This window comes from Sorex araneus, chromosome 9, assembly GCF_027595985.1.
Source record: "Sorex araneus isolate mSorAra2 chromosome 9, mSorAra2.pri, whole genome shotgun sequence".
NCBI classification, from domain to species: Eukaryota; Metazoa; Chordata; class Mammalia; order Eulipotyphla; family Soricidae; genus Sorex; species Sorex araneus.
In genome coordinates, this window is record NC_073310.1 from 34,514,946 (window position 1) to 34,533,290 (window position 18,345).

Sequence of the window (18,345 nt, forward strand, 5' to 3'; positions counted from 1 at the left end):
AAAATAGATTCTATCATTTGAAACCATGTGTAATTGTAAACAAAATCAATATGACTCAAAGCCTCAGGTTCATTCCAGGATCAGGCATCTTTTTGCCTTGGGTTTGGTGGTGGCAGATACTGAATCCAGGGCCTCACAGGTGAGGAGTGTTCTCTACCTCTCAGTCATATCCTCTGAATCTTTAAAAATGTGTACAAGAATTCTAATCTTTTCTGAAAAGGAACTACTATTTTATGCTGGTACGTCAGTTCACTGAAGGACATATGCTCTATAAGAAAGCAGGCTGGCTGGAACAAACCAACTATCAGTGTAAATTTAAGTAGCAATTTCCTTGTCCTAATAATATTTGTGCCGCTATAAAAATAAATGTCTGTATTTAGGGAAGAACAATATTGCAATTTGTCATTCTAGTCCTGAAGATGTCCTATCTGACTTACTATCTCTTATCACTGAATTGCTTATTAATCCCAGCAGAAAAGCCCATGTTTGTTCTCTGAAGCAAAGCATAATCTCCCTAGCTTCCTTATATCCATTTTTGTAAGAATAAAATTCATTTCAATGAAATCTAAATTCCTTTAGAACTTTGAATTCTAAAAGTGTCCATATTTCTTGTTAGTTTTCCTATAAAGTCATAAGATCCTATAATGATATACTTTACTCATTTTCTTAGCAGAAAATCAGCCAACTTGTCAGAATATAATTTGGTAAAATTAAACTAGTTATAAGGTATTTCAGTTATTGAGGTTCTTAAAAAAATTAAAGTTCTTCAATACCCTTTTCATCTAGATTTAATATTTGACCAAATTAACTTTAAACTGTATTAAAAATCAACTTAGCTTTAAACTATATTAAAAGAGATGACGTTATCTCACTGGTGCCTTTATAAAAAACTTATCAAACTCACTTAAAAAAGAACTGCATATTTAAAGATCCCAGACCTCAGGCTAAAAGATTTACAGTACATTTATAAACTGAGTTTTATTACTATATCAACATTCGTAGAGGTAAAACATAGCGAAAACATAGTAGATAAGTCTATTTTATAATGAGATAATTTCATTCTATCCTAACAATGGGTATTTTTACATTTTCTGAATAAGGTTTGATCTTAAAACTTTTGGTAAAAATTCCAAACAATGTTATTACTTTTCTACCTATTAGTTAAAAAGCAGTAATAGGCATAAAGTAACTTGCCATTTTCTTGAGCAAATCTGGAGGCCTCAAGGAAAGTAACTTCACGGTCAGCATCCAGGTCCTTCTTGTTCCCACAGAGGATGATCACGATATTCTGACTTGCTAGCATTCTGGCATCTGTTAACCAATTAGTAAGCGCATTGTAGGTTTCTCGGCTGTGTAATAAGATTGTGAGAATAATACATGTATTTTATAAAACTAGCAACTCTTTCCAGTCATTCAAACTACTCAGTGCTTGTATACTTTTTTTGTTCCTGCGGTAGTTGCGGTCGGGGTGGTACTAGGGATTGATTCTAGGGCAGCATCCTTAGCCCTCACACATGCTTTGAAACATGTCAAAGTTATGTCAGTAGCCTTTAGTTAGGTACCTTAGACAACCTGAAGGCCCCAAATTTACACCACAGTGTTTGTTTCAAGAGGGAGTATTCGTTACCTGGTGATGTCGTAGACCAGGAGAGCTCCTGCCGCACCCCGGTAGTAACTTCTTGTCACAGACCTGCAAGAGTGAAGACTGCTTTTACTTTCAACCCAGAGAGGCATCATCTCCTCAGACAAAAGCACCTGTTTTGTCTAAGGTAATACAGACACAGACATTGTTTTAAAAGAGATGTGACTAAGGTATCTAAGGCTATGTATGAGTGAGTTTTTTGGATGTCATGTCACAGAAATGACTTGGGGGAGGGGGCTGGAGATAAGAATGATATTCTGTTCTCATTCTTGTGGATGCCCTGCTTCACATTCTCTTTCTCTCCTGCAGAGAAAGAGAATCAAAAAGAAAAATCTCCTTTGGTTAGATTTTTTCTTTTCATGTTAGCAAAATAAAATTTGCCCTGGCAGCTTCCATCTTGAAACAGAAGAACAAAATCTGCTAGAAAATCCTTACACATGCTTCTTTCTGATCCAAATCCAAGAGTTCTTTTCATAGGTCACCTCCTTTCATATCCACTACTCCACTTAAATATTCTGTGGAGATTACACAAACTCCTCGGATTTCTCTTTCCTCACCCCACACCTAATTTGCCACTCCTTGAAGTCTTTCCTCCTGGGCTTCTGTAGCCCCGCTCCCATTACTTCACCCTGGCTTCCTTCTCTCTCACTAGTCACTTTTCCAATTCTGGATATTCTCTGGGATCTTCTGAAACTTCCCCAAGTTAATGCCAAACCACACAGGTCCTGAGACACTAAATCACAAATGGGATGCTGCCCCACCCTCAATTCTACCCAGCAGACTAAATTTGAGCATGCTTATGACCTCTCCCTAAGATCCAAAATTTGCTGGAACAATTTACAGAACTCAAGGGTTTGTGCTGGCTTTTTGTTGTGGGTTGTTGTTGATTTGGTTGTAGCTGTATACAACTATTTGCTCCTGACTGCTTGTGATGCTTCGGTTAGAGTGGTGAGGGTGAAAATGGAAAGACGTACATAATATAGGGTATCTTTAGTTAGTGACACCTGGCTAGACCAATAGGTCACATATGGAGAGGGACAAAAAGGAGTGGAGGACAAAAAGATTTCAGAATGATGGTGCTGACTTTCCCCGAACCAGGATGGACCTAGAAGGCAGGAATCAAAGACTTATAAATGTTTACTTTGACATGTTCACTTTGCAGTCACATGGACACACTGGGGCACCAACTGTATCCTACAGAAGTAGAGGAGCTGAAGACTAAATTTCAGTCACATAGATGCTAACAGAAAAACTGCTCTTCATCACTTATCACCAGAAGAATGCAAATCAAAACAACAATGAGCTACTGCCAACATTGTTTTTTTTGGAGGAGACTTAACACCTGACAGAAAATAGCCCACCTGCACTCAAGAGGACCATGCAATAATAGGGATCAAGCCCATAACATCCACATACAGAGCATGCACTCTAACCTTTAATTTTCTGTGGCCCTAAAATAAAATTTTGCTTTTATATTTGAATGCAACTCCTGATCTTACTTCTGCATTTACTGTAGTTTTAGTGTTTGTTCTAGTCCTTGAAAGTTTCTTTTGTGTGTGTGATGACAGACCAAAGACAGGGTTTCAACTGTGGAGCCACATCCATGGCCTGCCCATTTATGATCTTTCTTTTTAGAAACTTTCTTCAAATGTTTGGTGATCATCATTTATACTGAAGAACATGAAAAAAACCTAAAAGAGTACTTTTTTTTTGGGGGGGGCGCTTTTTGGGTCACACCCGGTGATGCACAGGGGTCAATCCTGGCTTTGCACTCAGGAATTACCCCTGGAGTATGCTCAGGGGACCATATGGAATGCTTGGAATTGAACCCGGGTCGGCTGTGTGCAAGGCAAATGTCCTACCCACTGTACTATCACTCCAGCCCCTGATCTTTATTTAAAAAAATAATAATAATAATGAATCACCGTGATACAGTTACAGGCTTACAAACTTTTGTGATTATGTTTCAGTCAGACAATGATCGAGTACCCATCCCTCCATCAGAGCCCATTCTCCACCACCAGTGTTCCCAGTATCCCTCTTGCCCTTCCTCATCCCCTGCCTCTGTGGCAGGCACATTCTCATTCTCTCTCTCTCTCTCTCTCTCTCTCTCTCTCTGTCTCTCTCTCTCTCTCTCTCTCTCTCTCTCTCAATCTCTCCTTTTGAGTGAATGGTTTGCAATATGGGTACTAAGTGGCCATCATATTTGGTCCGCAGTTTCAGTACACATCTCCCATCCTGAGCGAGCCCTAAAAGAGGACCTTTATGCTGAAGACTTGGCACAGCAGAAATTTGGATTATTTTTCTATAGAGAAGAGCTGCTCCGCCTATCTTAGACACACAAACTTTACAGCCAGCAACTAGGGAAGTGGTGGCGGAAGAAGATAAGGATCCACAGACTTTCACTGGATTTCCCTTTTGTCAGGCTTTGCTTCATCCCCGCTCTTCTCTGGGCTTGGGTTCAGATCCTATTTTTTTTTCTTTTTTTTTTTTTCTATTCACTAGGATATTTTTATATTTCATGAAATCTAATATATCATCCAGAAAAATTCATCCTGACTTCACATTTATTAAATATGAATAACTGCACATTTTCAAAAACATTTCTATATACTAGAAAACCCCAGTATAAATGTTTACTCTAAGAAAAAACAAGAATATCAAAACCAAAGAGCTTTGTTAACTTAATTTAGTGAAAAGGCAAGACTACGTACACAGGCACTTTATTTTTGATTATGGAACTGTAACTCCCTTTAAAGTCCATAGTATTCACACAACAATTTGTGTTTTAATAAATCACGTGTATCACTTGTCATCCCATTGATCTTCAATTTGCTCAAGCGGGTGCCAGTCTTGTGCTAGTGTAGTCCAATGGCATCTGCTCGTTCCAGGAACACGAAGAGTCTCAAACCATTTGCTCGGGGTTTTGATGAAGAAGTCTGACCATCTCGTTGGTGGGCAGCCACAAGGTCTTTTGACATCCTGTGGAATCCAGTTGGTAAGAGCTCTAGTCCAGTGGTCGTCTCTAAATCACATTACGTATCTGGTCCATCTGATTTTTTTTTTTTTTTTGGCATGTTACTTTTATTTTTTTTTTTAATTTTATTTATTTTTAATTAGAGAATCACCGTGAGGGTACAGTTACAGATTTATACACTTTTGTGCTTATACTTCCCTCATACAAAGTTCGGGAACCCATCCCTTCACCAGTGCCCATTCTCCACCACCCGTAAACCCAGCGTCCTTCCCACCCTCCCCAATCCCATCTCCCCCCCACCCCACCCTGCCACTGTGGCAAGGCATTCCCTTCTGTTCTCTCTCTCTAATTAGCTGTTGTGGTTTGCAATAAAGGTGTTGAGTGGCCGCTGTGCTCAGTCTCTAGCCCTCATTCAGCCCGCAACTCCCTTCCCCCACATGGCCTTCGACTACAATGTAGTTGGTGATCGCTTCTCTGAGTTGCCCTTTCCCCGGAACGTGAGGCCAGCCTCGAAGCCATGGAGTCAACCTCCTGGTACTTATTTCTACAGTTCTTGGGTGATAGTCTCCCACTCTGTTATTCTATATACCATAGATGAGTGCAATCTTTCTATGTCTGTCTCTCTCTTTCTGACTCATTTCACTCAGCATGAAACTTTTCATGCCCATCCACTTAACTACAAAATTCTTGACCTCCTTTTTTCTAACAGCTGCATAGTATTCCATTGTATAGATGTACCAAAGTTTCCTCAACCAGTCATCCGTTCTGGGGCATTCGGGTTTTTTCCAGATTCTGGCTATTGTAAACAGTGCTGCGATGAACATACATGTGCAGATGTTGTTTCGATTGTACTTTTTTGCCTCTCTGGGATATATTCCCAGCAGTGGTATTGCTGGGTCAAATGGGAATTCAATATCTAATTTTTTGAGAGTCGTCCAAATTGTTTTCCAGAAGGGCTGAACCAGTCGGCATTCCCACCAGCAGTGAAGAAGGGTCCCTTTCTCCCCACATCCTCTCCAACAGCGGTTGCTTTTGTTCTTTTGGATGTGTGCTAGTCTCTGTGGTGTGAGGTGGTATCTCAAAGTTGTTTTGATCTGCATCTCTCTGATGATTAGTGATGCAGAGCACTTTTTCATGTGCCTTTTGGCCATTCGTATTTCTTCCTTGGTAAAGTTTCTGTTCATTTCTTCGCCCCATTTTTTGATGGGGTTGGATGTTTTCTTCTTGTAGAGTTCAACCAGTGCTTTATATACCATTGATATCAACCCCTTATCTGATGGGTATTGTGTAAATATCCTTTCCCATTCTGTGGATAGTCTTTGGATTCTGGTCACTGTATCTCTTGCGGTGCAGAAGCTTTTTAGTTTAATGTAGTCCCATTTGTTGATCTCTGTTTTTACTAGATTGCTTAGTTCCGTGTCACCTTTGAAGATACCTTTATCTTCAATATCGTGGAGGGTTTTGCCTACCTTGTCTTCAATGTACCTTATGGTTTGTGGTCTAATGTTGAGGTCTTTAATCCATTTTGATCTGACTTTTGTGCATGGTGTCAGGTCAAGGTCTAAACCCATTTTTTTGCATGTGGTTGTCCAGTTGTGCCAGCACCATTTGTTAAAGAGGCTTTCCTTGCTCCACTTCACATCTCTTGCTCCCTTATCAAAGATTAGATGGTCATACATTTGGGGTTGTGTGTAGGGATATTCCACCCTGTTCCATTGGTCTACGGCTCTGCCTTTGTTCCAGTACCATGCTGTTTTAATTGTTACTGCTTTGTAGTAAAGTTTGAGGTTGGGGATGGTGATGCCTCCCATCATCAGATCCTATTTTGACTTAGATGTCTTACGTGTTTTTTGGGTACGCATATTTAAAAACCCTTTCTTCCCTCCTGAAAAATGTAACTACTTACAAATCCCCATCTTTTCTGGAGTTCAGTAGAAAGAAAGAACTTCCTGTTCAAGTTGTAGCCTTTTGGCTTTTACACCAACTATTATGCAATCTTTAACATTTAAAATGTCTCCATCATAACTGTGTACATTTTTTCACTGTTAATGCTACTTTTTTTTTTGCTTTTTGGGTCACACCTGGCGATGCACAGGGGTTACTCCTGGCTCTGCACTCAGGAATTACCCCCTGGCAGTGCTCACGGGACCATAAGGGATGCTGGGAATTGAACCCGGATCGGCATGTGCAAGGCAAACGCCCTACCCGCTGTGCTATTTCTCCAGTCCTGTTAGTGCTATTTCAATTATTTTATATTCAGTAAAGTTTTTTTGAGAAGATAAAACCTAAATCCACTAGATTTAACCAGTGCTTTTTAGAAAAAAAGATGATAAAAATGGCTATGACAATTTTTTTGTTTGATTTTTGGTTTGAGGGCCATACTTGGTAATGCTTACAGTTACTCCTGGCTCTGCACTCAGGAATCATCCCTGGCGAGCTTGGGGGACCATACTGGATACCAACAATTGGACCCAGGTCAACTGCGTGCAAGGCAAGCACCCTACTTGCAGTACTATCTCTCTGGACCTCAGGTATGACATTTTTTGAAGTAAATAATTATTGAATACTTAAAGGATAATAGAGACCTAACTATTAAGCATTAACTGAAATGCTTAACTTAATATTGAAACTATTTGTTCTGTTTTGACTTTATACCTGCATATTGTTCTTGCAAAATAAAAGTGAAATATAGAGAAAAATTGTGCTATCAATTCAATTTAAAAAGTATTTTTTTCCATACTGGGTCACAACCTGGGGTGCTCGGGATACTGTTAGCAATGAATGCATTCCAACCCTGAGTCATCTGCTCAGACCTAAAACCTTAATTTTAAACCAAGAATCTACTGTACAACAAATAATGCCATACCCTCCTAAAAAGACTAACAAGTCCCAAAGAACAAGCTAACCTCTAAATTAGAGTGCTTTCACTTGAGGTCCCCCCTACCTATTTTTGGTATCACACACAGAATGCTGGGGGCTACTCCCAGGGTGATACTTAAGGACCATGAGATGAGGTGCTGGAGACTTAACCCAAAGCTCCAGCATGCAAAACATACATACACTCTATCCTACTAAGGCATCTTCCCAGGCCTCTCAAAAGAGGTCCTTATTTTAGTGAATCAATATTCACTGTATCACTGTCATCCTGTTGTTCATCAATTTGCTTGAGCAGGCCAGTAACATCTCCATTCATCCCTGTCGAGTGCTAGTGTAGCCCAATGGTGTATTGGGGGCTCTTTCAGGATCAAGGGAGTAAGGACTGTTGTTGTTACTGTTTTTGGCATATCGAGTACACCATGGGTAGCTTGCCAGGCTCTGCTGTGCGGGCGGGATACTCTTGGTAGCTTGCCGGGCTCTCTGAGAGGGATGGAGTCTTTTTTGAATCAGTGTTACATAAGAAAAAGTGACATTTAGCTTATTTTAAAGCTTCCAGAGTGAATGTGGGTAAGCGGTGGTGTCTAAGTATGTTAAATGATATAATTATTTCAAATCCTATTTTCAAATACTTCTGTTAACTTAGAGAAAGACCAACCTGAATCGTTCTTGGCCTGCTGTATCCCATATCTGTAACTTTACATATTTACCACCAACATTTATTATCTTTGAGCCAAATTCCACTCCTATTGTATGATTTGAGTCATCTTTGACTGAAAAAGAAAAAGAAGAAATTATTACATTTTACAAGGAAACAGGTCTATATATCTAAATCATACTAAAATCAAAGTTAATTTAAAGTGTAATAGATTCTGGTCATTTATTTCTCCAATAGCTGGTAAGAAGCATTCACTGTTTTGTTCATTTCTTTACATTATTTTTGGCCAGACCGGGTAATTTTCTAGGCTACTCTAGTATAGTGTTTGAAGGGTCATTCTTGCAATGTCAGGGGAACAGGCAGTGCTAGAGATCAAAGCTGCCAGGGATTGTGCATGCAGAACACATAATCTATTCCTTTAAGTCATCTCTCTGGCCTATCACTCACTTGTCAAATAGAATACGTGGGTTTCTATTCTCAAAGAGACAAATTTCCCAAACTCCTGAAACAAACCACACATTTTAAAGCTGACGCTTGTGTAGGGTCACTCCATAGTCAAAAGCATACCCACTGTTCACTTTAGGATTATCACAAATAATAAATACTTTGGGCACCATCTCAAATGATTTACTTCTCACAACAGACATGTATTTCTGTCAATGATGAAAAAATGATAATTTCATTCCTGTTTGAATAAATATTCTGGATATAAAAGAAAAGGGAAAGAAAAGTACTATAGCCTCCAAATGAATGCAAAAGACTAAGAAAAAAGAGGGGGAAAAAAACCCTTAAAATCTATAATATATATTACAAATATGTAAGTTATATGTAAACAATATATAATATAGTCAACTGAATTTCATGAATTTTAAACGCTCTGTAGCAATTTAATATATGTGCTAGAGAAATAATTTGCAATATATGTGCTAGAGAAAGCAACACAATCTCTTTCAATGGACATGGAGGCAGGTAAAATAAGCCATCTGCAGGAAAACACTGGTAAAAGAATATTACTGTGATGATTATAAAATAATAAGCGAAAATCAAATATCATGGATATATGGTCCACTGGCTATTTCTTATAAGCATAGGATAAAATGTAGTCAAACCAGAAATGATGACACTTGAAAATGATGCTGTTCATGAGGCTGACACCCAAGGACTGTAGATACAAGGGCCAGGGAGATTGCCCCATAGCTGGAAGCCTGCTTCATGAGCAGAGGGGTGAAGGCAGAGGGAATAGAGAAGGGATCACTAAGAAAATGATGGCTGGAGGAACCAGCTGGGATGGGAGATGCATGCCGGAAGTAGATAATGGACCAAACATGATGACCTCTCAGTGTCTGTGTTGCAAGCTATAATACCCAAAAGTAGAGAGAGAGTATGGGGAATATTGTCTGCCTTAGAGGCAGGGGGAGGGTGGGAAAGGGGGGGTATACTGGGGATATTGGTGGTGGGGAATGTGCACTGGTGGAGGGATGGGTGTTTGATCATTGTGAGATTGTAACCCAAACATGAAAGCTTGTAACTATCTCATGGTGATTCAACAAAAATTTTAAAATTTAAACAAAAAAAGAAAAAAGAAAATGGTGCTTAAGTGTGTGTGTGTGTGTGTGTGTGCGTGCGCGCGCACGCGCACATGGGGTGGGGTATGTAAGAAGGTTACTACTAACTGCACAGCTTGTCTCATGCCTAGACAATGAAGAACTAGTAAGCACATCCAGCTAGAATTTAAGCACCAGGCGAACATCAGAGTACAAGCCCTTAAGGGTGACAACCAAGGTTAAGGGAATCATGACCATGATGTGGCCACAAGAGAAGTAAAGCAAAGCCTTTCCCATGATCATTGCAGCAGACTAATCAAACATGCAAGCCTATCTCCACAATGAGGAGACTTGTGAAGAAATCTGACAGCCCAGTGAATAAATGAACAATTAAATAAGAACTGGTTCTATAACTAACACATGCTTGGTCCGGTCACGAAACAGAGGCTCTACCAAATAGTTGGCTTATGGAAACAAAAGTAGAAGGATACATTTTTACATTAAAAAAAATTTTATTCAAGTGATTGTGATTTACAAAGTTAACAATGGTTGAATTTTAGAACATTATGGCATATAATGTTCTAGCACCAATCTCATCCCAGTGTCAACTTCCCTCCACCAGTGCCCCATGCTCCCTCCTGCTCCCCCAGCCTGCCACACTCTAGAGCTTAAAGCGTTGTAGTATAGATCTTGTGTTTTTAGTGTTGCTGAATCTGTGCATAGGATACGTAGCTATCTGAACTCCCACTTCAGTGGTATGACTGAAGTCCCTGTCCCCTTGTCCCCATAACTTCCCTATATTTTGGCCTATATTTTCCTTAATGTACTTTATAGTTTCCAGTCAGATCTCAGGATCTTTAACCCACTTGTGTAAGGCGTGAGATATGGATCCAGCTTTAATTTTTTAAACATGGTTATCCAGTTTTCCCAGAACCATTTGCTGAGGAGGCTATCTATTCCATTTCATGTTTTTATGTTTCTCTTGTTAAAAACTAACTATTCATAAATATGAAGTTCTGTCCTTGGATATTCAATTTACCTTTTACAATTTTATTCTTCTTTATATTTACCAAGACATTCTATGATGTCTCTTTCACCCTGCTTCCTACAAGACAAGCTTAATATGTACTTCATGAGATGAATGAATTTTGTTTTTCTACCTTTACCCAAATGCAGCGTAGGTCAGTAGGTCATTTTCCAAAATTATTTCTACTACTATAAAGGCATTATTCATTTAAAGGGCCTTTCATAAGTACCAGGAGGTTGACCCCATGGCTTCGCGGCTGGCCTCACGTTCCGGGGAAAGGGCAACTCAGAGAAGCGATCACCAACTACATTGTAGTTGAAGGCCATGTGGGGGAAGGGAGTTGCGGGCTGAATGAGGGCTAGAGACTGAGCACAGCGGCCACTCAACACCTTTATTGCAAACCACAACAGCTAATTAGAGAGAGAGAACAGAAGGGAATGCCCTGCCACAGTGGCAGGGTGGGGTGGGGGGGAGATGGGATTGGGGAGGGTGGGAGGGACGCCGGGATTATGGGTGGTGGAGAATGGGCACTGGTGAAGGGATGGGTTCCCGAACTTTGTATGAGGGAAGTATAAGCACAAAAGTGTATAAATCTGTAACTGTACCCTCACGGTGATTCTCTAATTAAAAATAAATAAATTATAAAAAAAAATAAAAAAATAAAGGGTCTTTCAAACCTACAGTCTTCTACAATAGTTTAGAAAAAAAAAATTCAACCTCCTTCGCTGACTTGCAATAACATATGGTTTTGGACATTTTGGTGATGTGTAAGTTTGCATGTTACACCAAACCCTTTAGATTGAATGCTGGTGTAAGCATGTCTACAGTTTGGGAAATTAAAGAAAAAGGTTTTTTGTTTTTTTGTTTTGTTTTGTTTTTTTGCTTTTTGGGTCACACCCAGCGATGCTCAGGGGTTACTCCTGGTTCTGCACTCAGGAATTACTCCTGGCAGTGCTCAGGGGACCATATGGGATGCCGGGGATTGAACCCGGGTCGGCCGCGTGCAAGGCAAACGCCCTACCTGCTGTGCTATCGCTCCGGCCCCGTTTTTTGTTTTTTTTTAAGGAAAAAGGGAGAGGTACAGAACCTTGGGCATTTTTGGAGGGATGTTGACACTAGCGGTAGGTTGGAATTAGAACACCAAATGTCTGAAACTTATCAACAGTTTTGCAAAGCATTAAATTAAAATTCAATGCCCCTTACAAAACACCAAAGACAAAGCATGCTTTTTATGTTAAAAAAAAAAAAAAAAGGACCTGGGTTTGAGACCAAACATCCCAAGAGCACACAGCAACTGTTTCTTTCTTTCTTTTTTTTTTTTTGCTTTTTGGGTCACACCCAGCGATGCTCAGGGGTTACTCCTGGCTTTGCTTGGGGGACCATATGGGATGCTGGGGATCGAACCCGGGTCGGCCGCGTGCAAGGCAAACGCCCTACCCGCTGTGCTATCGCTCCGGCCCCAGCAACTGTTTCTTTATCTGTAAGATACAACTAATGGCAATAACCTGCCTTAACTACAAACAAGGTGATGAGAGCCAAACATTTTACCAAAAGATACAAGCAGGGATTTGGAATATGGTGAGGGTGGGGGGGGGGTGCACCCTGTCAGGATATGGAAACCCTCTGCTGTCTTGTAATCATAACATACTTATGACGTTCAATTTGCTCGATTTGCTTAAGCGGGCACCAGTAACATCTCCATTGTGAGACTTGTTGTTACTGTTTTTGGCATATCAAATACGTCACAAGAAGCTTGCCAGGCTCTGCCATGCGGGCGGGATACTCTCCACAGCTTGCCAGGCTCTCCGAGAGGGACAGAGGAATCAAACATGGGTCAGCCGAGTGCAAGGTAAATGCCCTACCCATACTTATGATAGATTGTGGAAAATGTACATATGGAAAATGTACAGGATGCTTAACTATACAATGAAAAGTGCTAAAACTAAAGTGCAAAAACTCATACTACTAAAATGTTAACAAGGTTTAATGCTATTTATAATATTCATAACCACATTCTCCTTATAAAGACATTCAAAAGTTTTACTATAAATAAATCTAAACCAAAGGACCATAAGAAGACATACATGAAACCATTTGATTTTACTTACATTTTTTTTCTATAAACTGATGAAGTAAGCAAGACTTTCCAGTTCCTGCATTTCCAATAACCAAGAACTTAAACAAAAAGTCTGAAAAACAAAGTGACAGTAAACAGTAATGTTAAAACAGGTTTTCAGCTTATTTACAAGTTTAATGAAATCTTAGTTGCAAATAAAACCGAAAAGATAATGAAATGTTTTGTGAAAATGACGATAAGCACGTTATCTACTTTTTTTCCAATTGGAAGGACAATCATTTATTGTCAATATGGACCTTCACAAATTACTTGTAACATTTTCTTTTGTTTTGTTTTGGGCCACATCCTGTGGAACTCAGGAGTTACCCTGGCTCTGCACTCAAGGATCACTCTTGGTGGGCTGAGGGGACAATATATGGAGCTGCGGATCAAAGCTGGGTTGGCTGAAAACTACTCTTGCAATGAAGAAAATTTTTCCCTTTACTTGCCACTATTAAAATGTTTAAGCAGTGTCAAGCACAATAGCCTAGACACTTCAAGTGTTTACTGTACAAAAGAAAAATAACCTGAAAGGACTCAAGGTTTGAGAAATCCATTACCTTTACAGGAAAAAAATAAGTGTAATTTTCCCTTATACTTGCAGATTTTGGCATTCTCTCTCTCTCTCTCTCTCTCTTTCTCTCTCTCTCCATTCTTTTTGGTCTTTTGGTCTTTCTCTTTTTAACTGAAATCAACCTGATATTTGACATTAAGGAAGTTTTAAGGTTTTTAGAAACTTCTCTCATCCATCGATTCTTTATTTAATTTTTTATTACCTTTAATTACATTTATTTAAGTTATATTACAAGGACAACGATAAAAATCACCATCAATAGAAAAATGTAGGCAGGACCCTCCATGACATTGAAGCTAAAAGCATCTTTAAGGATGAAACACCACTGACCAAGCAAGTGGAAACAAATATAAACAAATGGGACTACATCAAACTAAGAAGCTTCTGCACTTCAAAAGAAACAGTGACTAAAATAGAGAGCCCACATCCCTCCACCAGTGCCCATTCTCCACCACCAACGTTCCCAGTATTCCTCCCACCAATCCCTGCCTCTGTGGCAGGCACATTCCCTTTCTCTCTCTCTCTCTCTCTCTCTCTCTCTCTCTCTCTCTCTCTCTCTCTCTCTCTCTCTCTCTCTCTCTCTCTCTCTCTCTCTCTCTCTCTCTCTCTCTCTCTCTCTCTCTCTCTCTCTCCCCCCCTTTTGGGTGTTAACATTTTCGATACAGGTATTAAGTGGCCATGATGTCCGGTCTATAGTCTACTTTCAGCAAACATCTCCCATCCTGAACGAGCCTTCCAAGCATCAACATCAGACCAGAATCCATAAGGTACACTGAAAAAAGTGTACCTGGCAAAACCCTCCATGACATTGAAGCTAAAGTTATCTTCAAAGATGCAAAGCCCTGCTATATGACTTTTATCTTTCTCTTTACTAAGTGCTTAACATGGCTTAAGCCTAAACTAGAGAGGAAGAGGCAAACATTGTAAAACTCCCACTTATGCTGTGAAAGTTATGGAAACACATTCAACCCAATCTTATTATACGCCCACAATGATGCAAGCAAATTTGCTAAAAAGCAAGGAGGAAACGATACATTATTTTAATGATTTTTCCATACACAGCTTGAGAACTAAAATTTTAAAGAGGAAGTTTCATGGAAAATCCAAAAATACCTTGAACTGAATGTAAACATAAGTACAACATATCAAAGTTTGTACAGTACAATCAAAGCAGGGCTAAGAGGAAAATTTGTAGCACTAAACGCATATGAAAGTGCCTAAGAACCTAAAAGAACAAAATAAATAAATTGAGAAAATAGAACAGAAAACAATGAAATTGAAAATAGAAAAACAAAACAAAAACAGGAGATGAATCCTTGAAAAAAAAACAACAAGATGAATAAAACTTCTAACAAAACTGGCAAGTCCAAGTATTTGCCATAATGATCAAGGAAAAATGCATGACCAAGATATGGCTACAACATACAACAAATTTTATTAGGGCAACACTTTGATTGCATGGGAGGGCCAAGGGCCTTACCTACAACAGGACATCTGAAAACTTTTTTTCCACTTGTGAACCCAAGTATATAAGTATATAAGATAGGTATACAACTCAAACATTTGACAATAACATTTTTATTTAAAAACATATCTTGGGGGCTGGGAACGACAGTGGGTAGGGCATTTGCCTTGCACACGGCCGACCCGGGTTCGAATCCCAGCATCCCATATGGTCCCCTGAGCACCGCCAGGAGTAATTCCTGAGTGTAGAACCTGTGCATCGCTGGGTGTGACCCAAAAAGAAAAAAAAAACATATCTTAAGGATTTTTGTGACCCCCACATGCAAGTTAGAAGACTCCATATGGGGTCACGCCCCACAGTTTAAGAAAGTAGACCTTTGAGCCTCACCCATGAGTGAATCAGCAGAAAACTCAGGTATGCAGGACTTGTGACAGAAAACCCCAAGTTCAATGGAACAGGAGTGGGTGACCTCCCCCTATCTCCCTGTTTCCAGCCCCTTGGCAATCACCCCCACAAGCTACCTCTGGCTGGCGTCAAATAATTTCATAATGACCATGATTCACAGACTCCTTATAAATCTCTTGGCAGAGAGCAAAAAATGATATGCCATAGCCATGCTGCCAGACCCCAACCTTGAGTGGGGTGGATGAGTTCCCCTCCCCGCCCCAAAGAGCCAGCCTTAGCAGCGGAAAACCTCTAGAGCTCAACTGTTGCCATGCTCATGGCCGCTCTCCACATGCTCGGACAAGCCTCACCCATGAGCAGACCTATTCCTGGACCCTGGTGCAAGACATCTCATACTTTATACCACTAATATTCCAAGAGTAGTGCACTACATTTTATGGGGTTTAAAGTAGAAGGCAATCAATCTTAGGGGGAAATATATTTTCACAAATATATATATATATATATAATACACACACACACATAAGCACACAAGGCTCAACTTTTAACGTGTTACTAATCTCTTATAGAAAGGCTTAATGGTTCCTGGGTGAAATACAACAATCTCCACACACTTTCCTCTAAGAAACTTTTTTTGGATCATTTTTAGCAGATTATTCATAGCAATACAAAAAAAATTATTTCAGTTCTGCTTTGGGGGCAAGGGCTGGGATTCAGGATAGAAATATCCAAAATATAGTAGTGGGAAGATGTAATAGTGGTGGGATTGGTGTTTGAATATTAAATGTAATCAAATATTGTGAACTGCTTTATAAAAATAAAGTGAAAAAAAAAAGAAAGTAGACTTACAGATTTTCTGGACAGGGAGCTCAAGCAGGGAAATATGGAAAGGGGATGTCTTGAGGTGATAATCCTAAATAGCCAAGCAGGTGGCAGCAATAGCTTGTAATCATCCATAGGCTCATGCTATCTTTTTAATTTATTTGGGGGGGAGGGGGGTTTGGGCCACACCTGGCTGTGCTCAGGGTTTACTCCTGGCTCTGTACTCAGGGATTACTCCTGGTGGCTCAGGGGACCATATAGGGTGATCATATAGGGGATGAAATATAGGAAGATCAAATCCAGATTGGCTGTATGCAAGGCAAGTGCCCTACTTGCTTCAGCGCCTCAAACTTTAAAAAAAATGTTTTTGGCCACACCCAGCAGTGCTCAGGGCTTCCTCCTGGCTCTGTGCTCAGAGATCATTCTGGATGGGAGCTCAGAAATCATTACTTAATATCAGGAATTGAACCCAGGTTGCCTGCAAACACAGTATCTGACTACCCACGATACTATCTCTGGTCCTGCATCAAGTTGTCTTGACAAAGATTAGAATTTAGTGAGTGCTATTTCACAGGGTACACAAAGCAAATGATCTCTAAATGACTAATATTACGCATATTTGGGCCATATTTAAAGCAACTGAGTGTGTACAACTTAGATAAAATGAATCAATTCTCTGAAAACAAAAAATACAATTTATCTAACAGAGATATTTAAAAGGCCCTATTAGTATGAAGAAAACCAAATATCTGGTTAAGGAGTGAAGGCAGACTTAAGGCATGTAGCAAACCCCAGTTCTATACCTTCTACTACACATGGTCCCCTGAGCACTGCCAGAAAGGGTGATAGAAACAGAGAATGAGAAGTAGCTCCTGAACACAATGGGTTTGCCCTGCCCCCCGAAATCTGCATTGTTGCATTGCATTGGCTTATCCTTGCTCCTCCCTCAGGGAGCTTAGGTTTACTGAGTTACTCCCACTTCCATCAGGCACATTAATCCTATATTGCTTTTCTCTTTCCATTTCCAAGGTTTATTTAGCAATTTCCTTTTTGTATAGACACAGGAAGCCGGTTGATGCCATGCTTTTGAAACATGGGAGTAAACTGACTCCAAAATAATATTTACTCCTGGGCATCCGTCATATTTGCCTGACTTAAGGCTCAGTTTCCTTTACTTCCTAACACCCCCAAAAGGAGGGTCCCAGTGAAGGACAAGGATGGACTCAGGGCAAGCTGTATAAGCTACCCTGGCATTGAAAGGGGACAAGCTAATAAGTGCCATCAGTATAATAGGCTAAGAGCATGGTCATGGAACAAACTCTGTCATGACCCACAAAAGAAGTAACTGAATAAGGACCCTCCTGAGGTTAGAAAAGACTAACCTGGCCCGAGAACTGTAGTCTGGGATATATAGTGAGATGTCCCCTGGAAGAATCAACCTTTAAGCTTAATATATCTCTTACTGTGTTTATACAAAATGACTAGAAATATTCACTGTCACTGTATCACTGTCATCCCGTTGTTCGTGGATTTACTAAAGGGGGCACCAGTAACGTCTCTATTCCTCCCAGCCCTGACATTTTAGCAACCTCTCCTTACTTGTCTTTCCCAATGACTGGAGGCTCTTTCATGGTCAGAGGAATGAGATCTATCGTTACTGTTTTTGGCATATCGAATACGCCATGGGTAGCTTGCCAGGCTCTGCCCGTGCAGGCGGGATACTCCCGGTAGCTTGCTGGGCTCTCCAAGAGGTATGTATATACTGTCATCCCGTATATGTTCTCTCAATAATTCATAAGAAGTTAATTTACTATGAGTGTTTAAATAGATTACTAGCTGAAAAAACGAGTACGCAATACACCCTAGATGGGATTCCCACCCTCCACCCCCCTTGAGCAGATCTCCTGGTATTCTAAAGTGCTGAACCCTCAGATGAGATTTTTGTCCCTTATTTAATCTCCTATGAGCTTTCCCTGAAGAAGGAATTTGACATTTGTTTGTTGCTATGATAATGTTCAATCCCACCTACGTGTACCCCCTACCCTTCATGATTTTTATATAACTATGATCTAAGGGGGAGGGGAAGTTCTAACTATGTGAGGGAAAGAATGACGCTGTAGAGGGGAAGAGATCTAACTATGCTCGGGGAAAAAAATAACTACACTGTAAGAGAGAAGCAGGAGAATGAAGCTGTAAGAGAGGAGAAGGAGAAGAGAGAGAAATAAATGGTTTCTGATCACT

At 40.1% G+C, this 18,345-nt stretch overlaps 1 protein-coding gene across 1 annotated transcript in view; it reads right to left on the bottom strand.

The window, feature by feature from the left end:
* The window catches only part of RAB4A (RAB4A, member RAS oncogene family), a 40,356-nt gene that overhangs the window by 10,153 nt on the left and 11,858 nt on the right, over nucleotides 1-18,345 (bottom strand). Inside the window, exons 2-5 of the mRNA XM_004619009.2 lie at nucleotides 12,831-12,911; nucleotides 8,152-8,266; nucleotides 1,628-1,690; nucleotides 1,195-1,349 (exon numbers count right to left, since the gene is read on the bottom strand). Coding sequence (XP_004619066.1) covers nucleotides 1,195-1,349; nucleotides 1,628-1,690; nucleotides 8,152-8,266; nucleotides 12,831-12,911 — 414 coding nt within the window. The remainder of the gene's footprint in view (nucleotides 1-1,194; nucleotides 1,350-1,627; nucleotides 1,691-8,151; nucleotides 8,267-12,830; nucleotides 12,912-18,345) is intronic.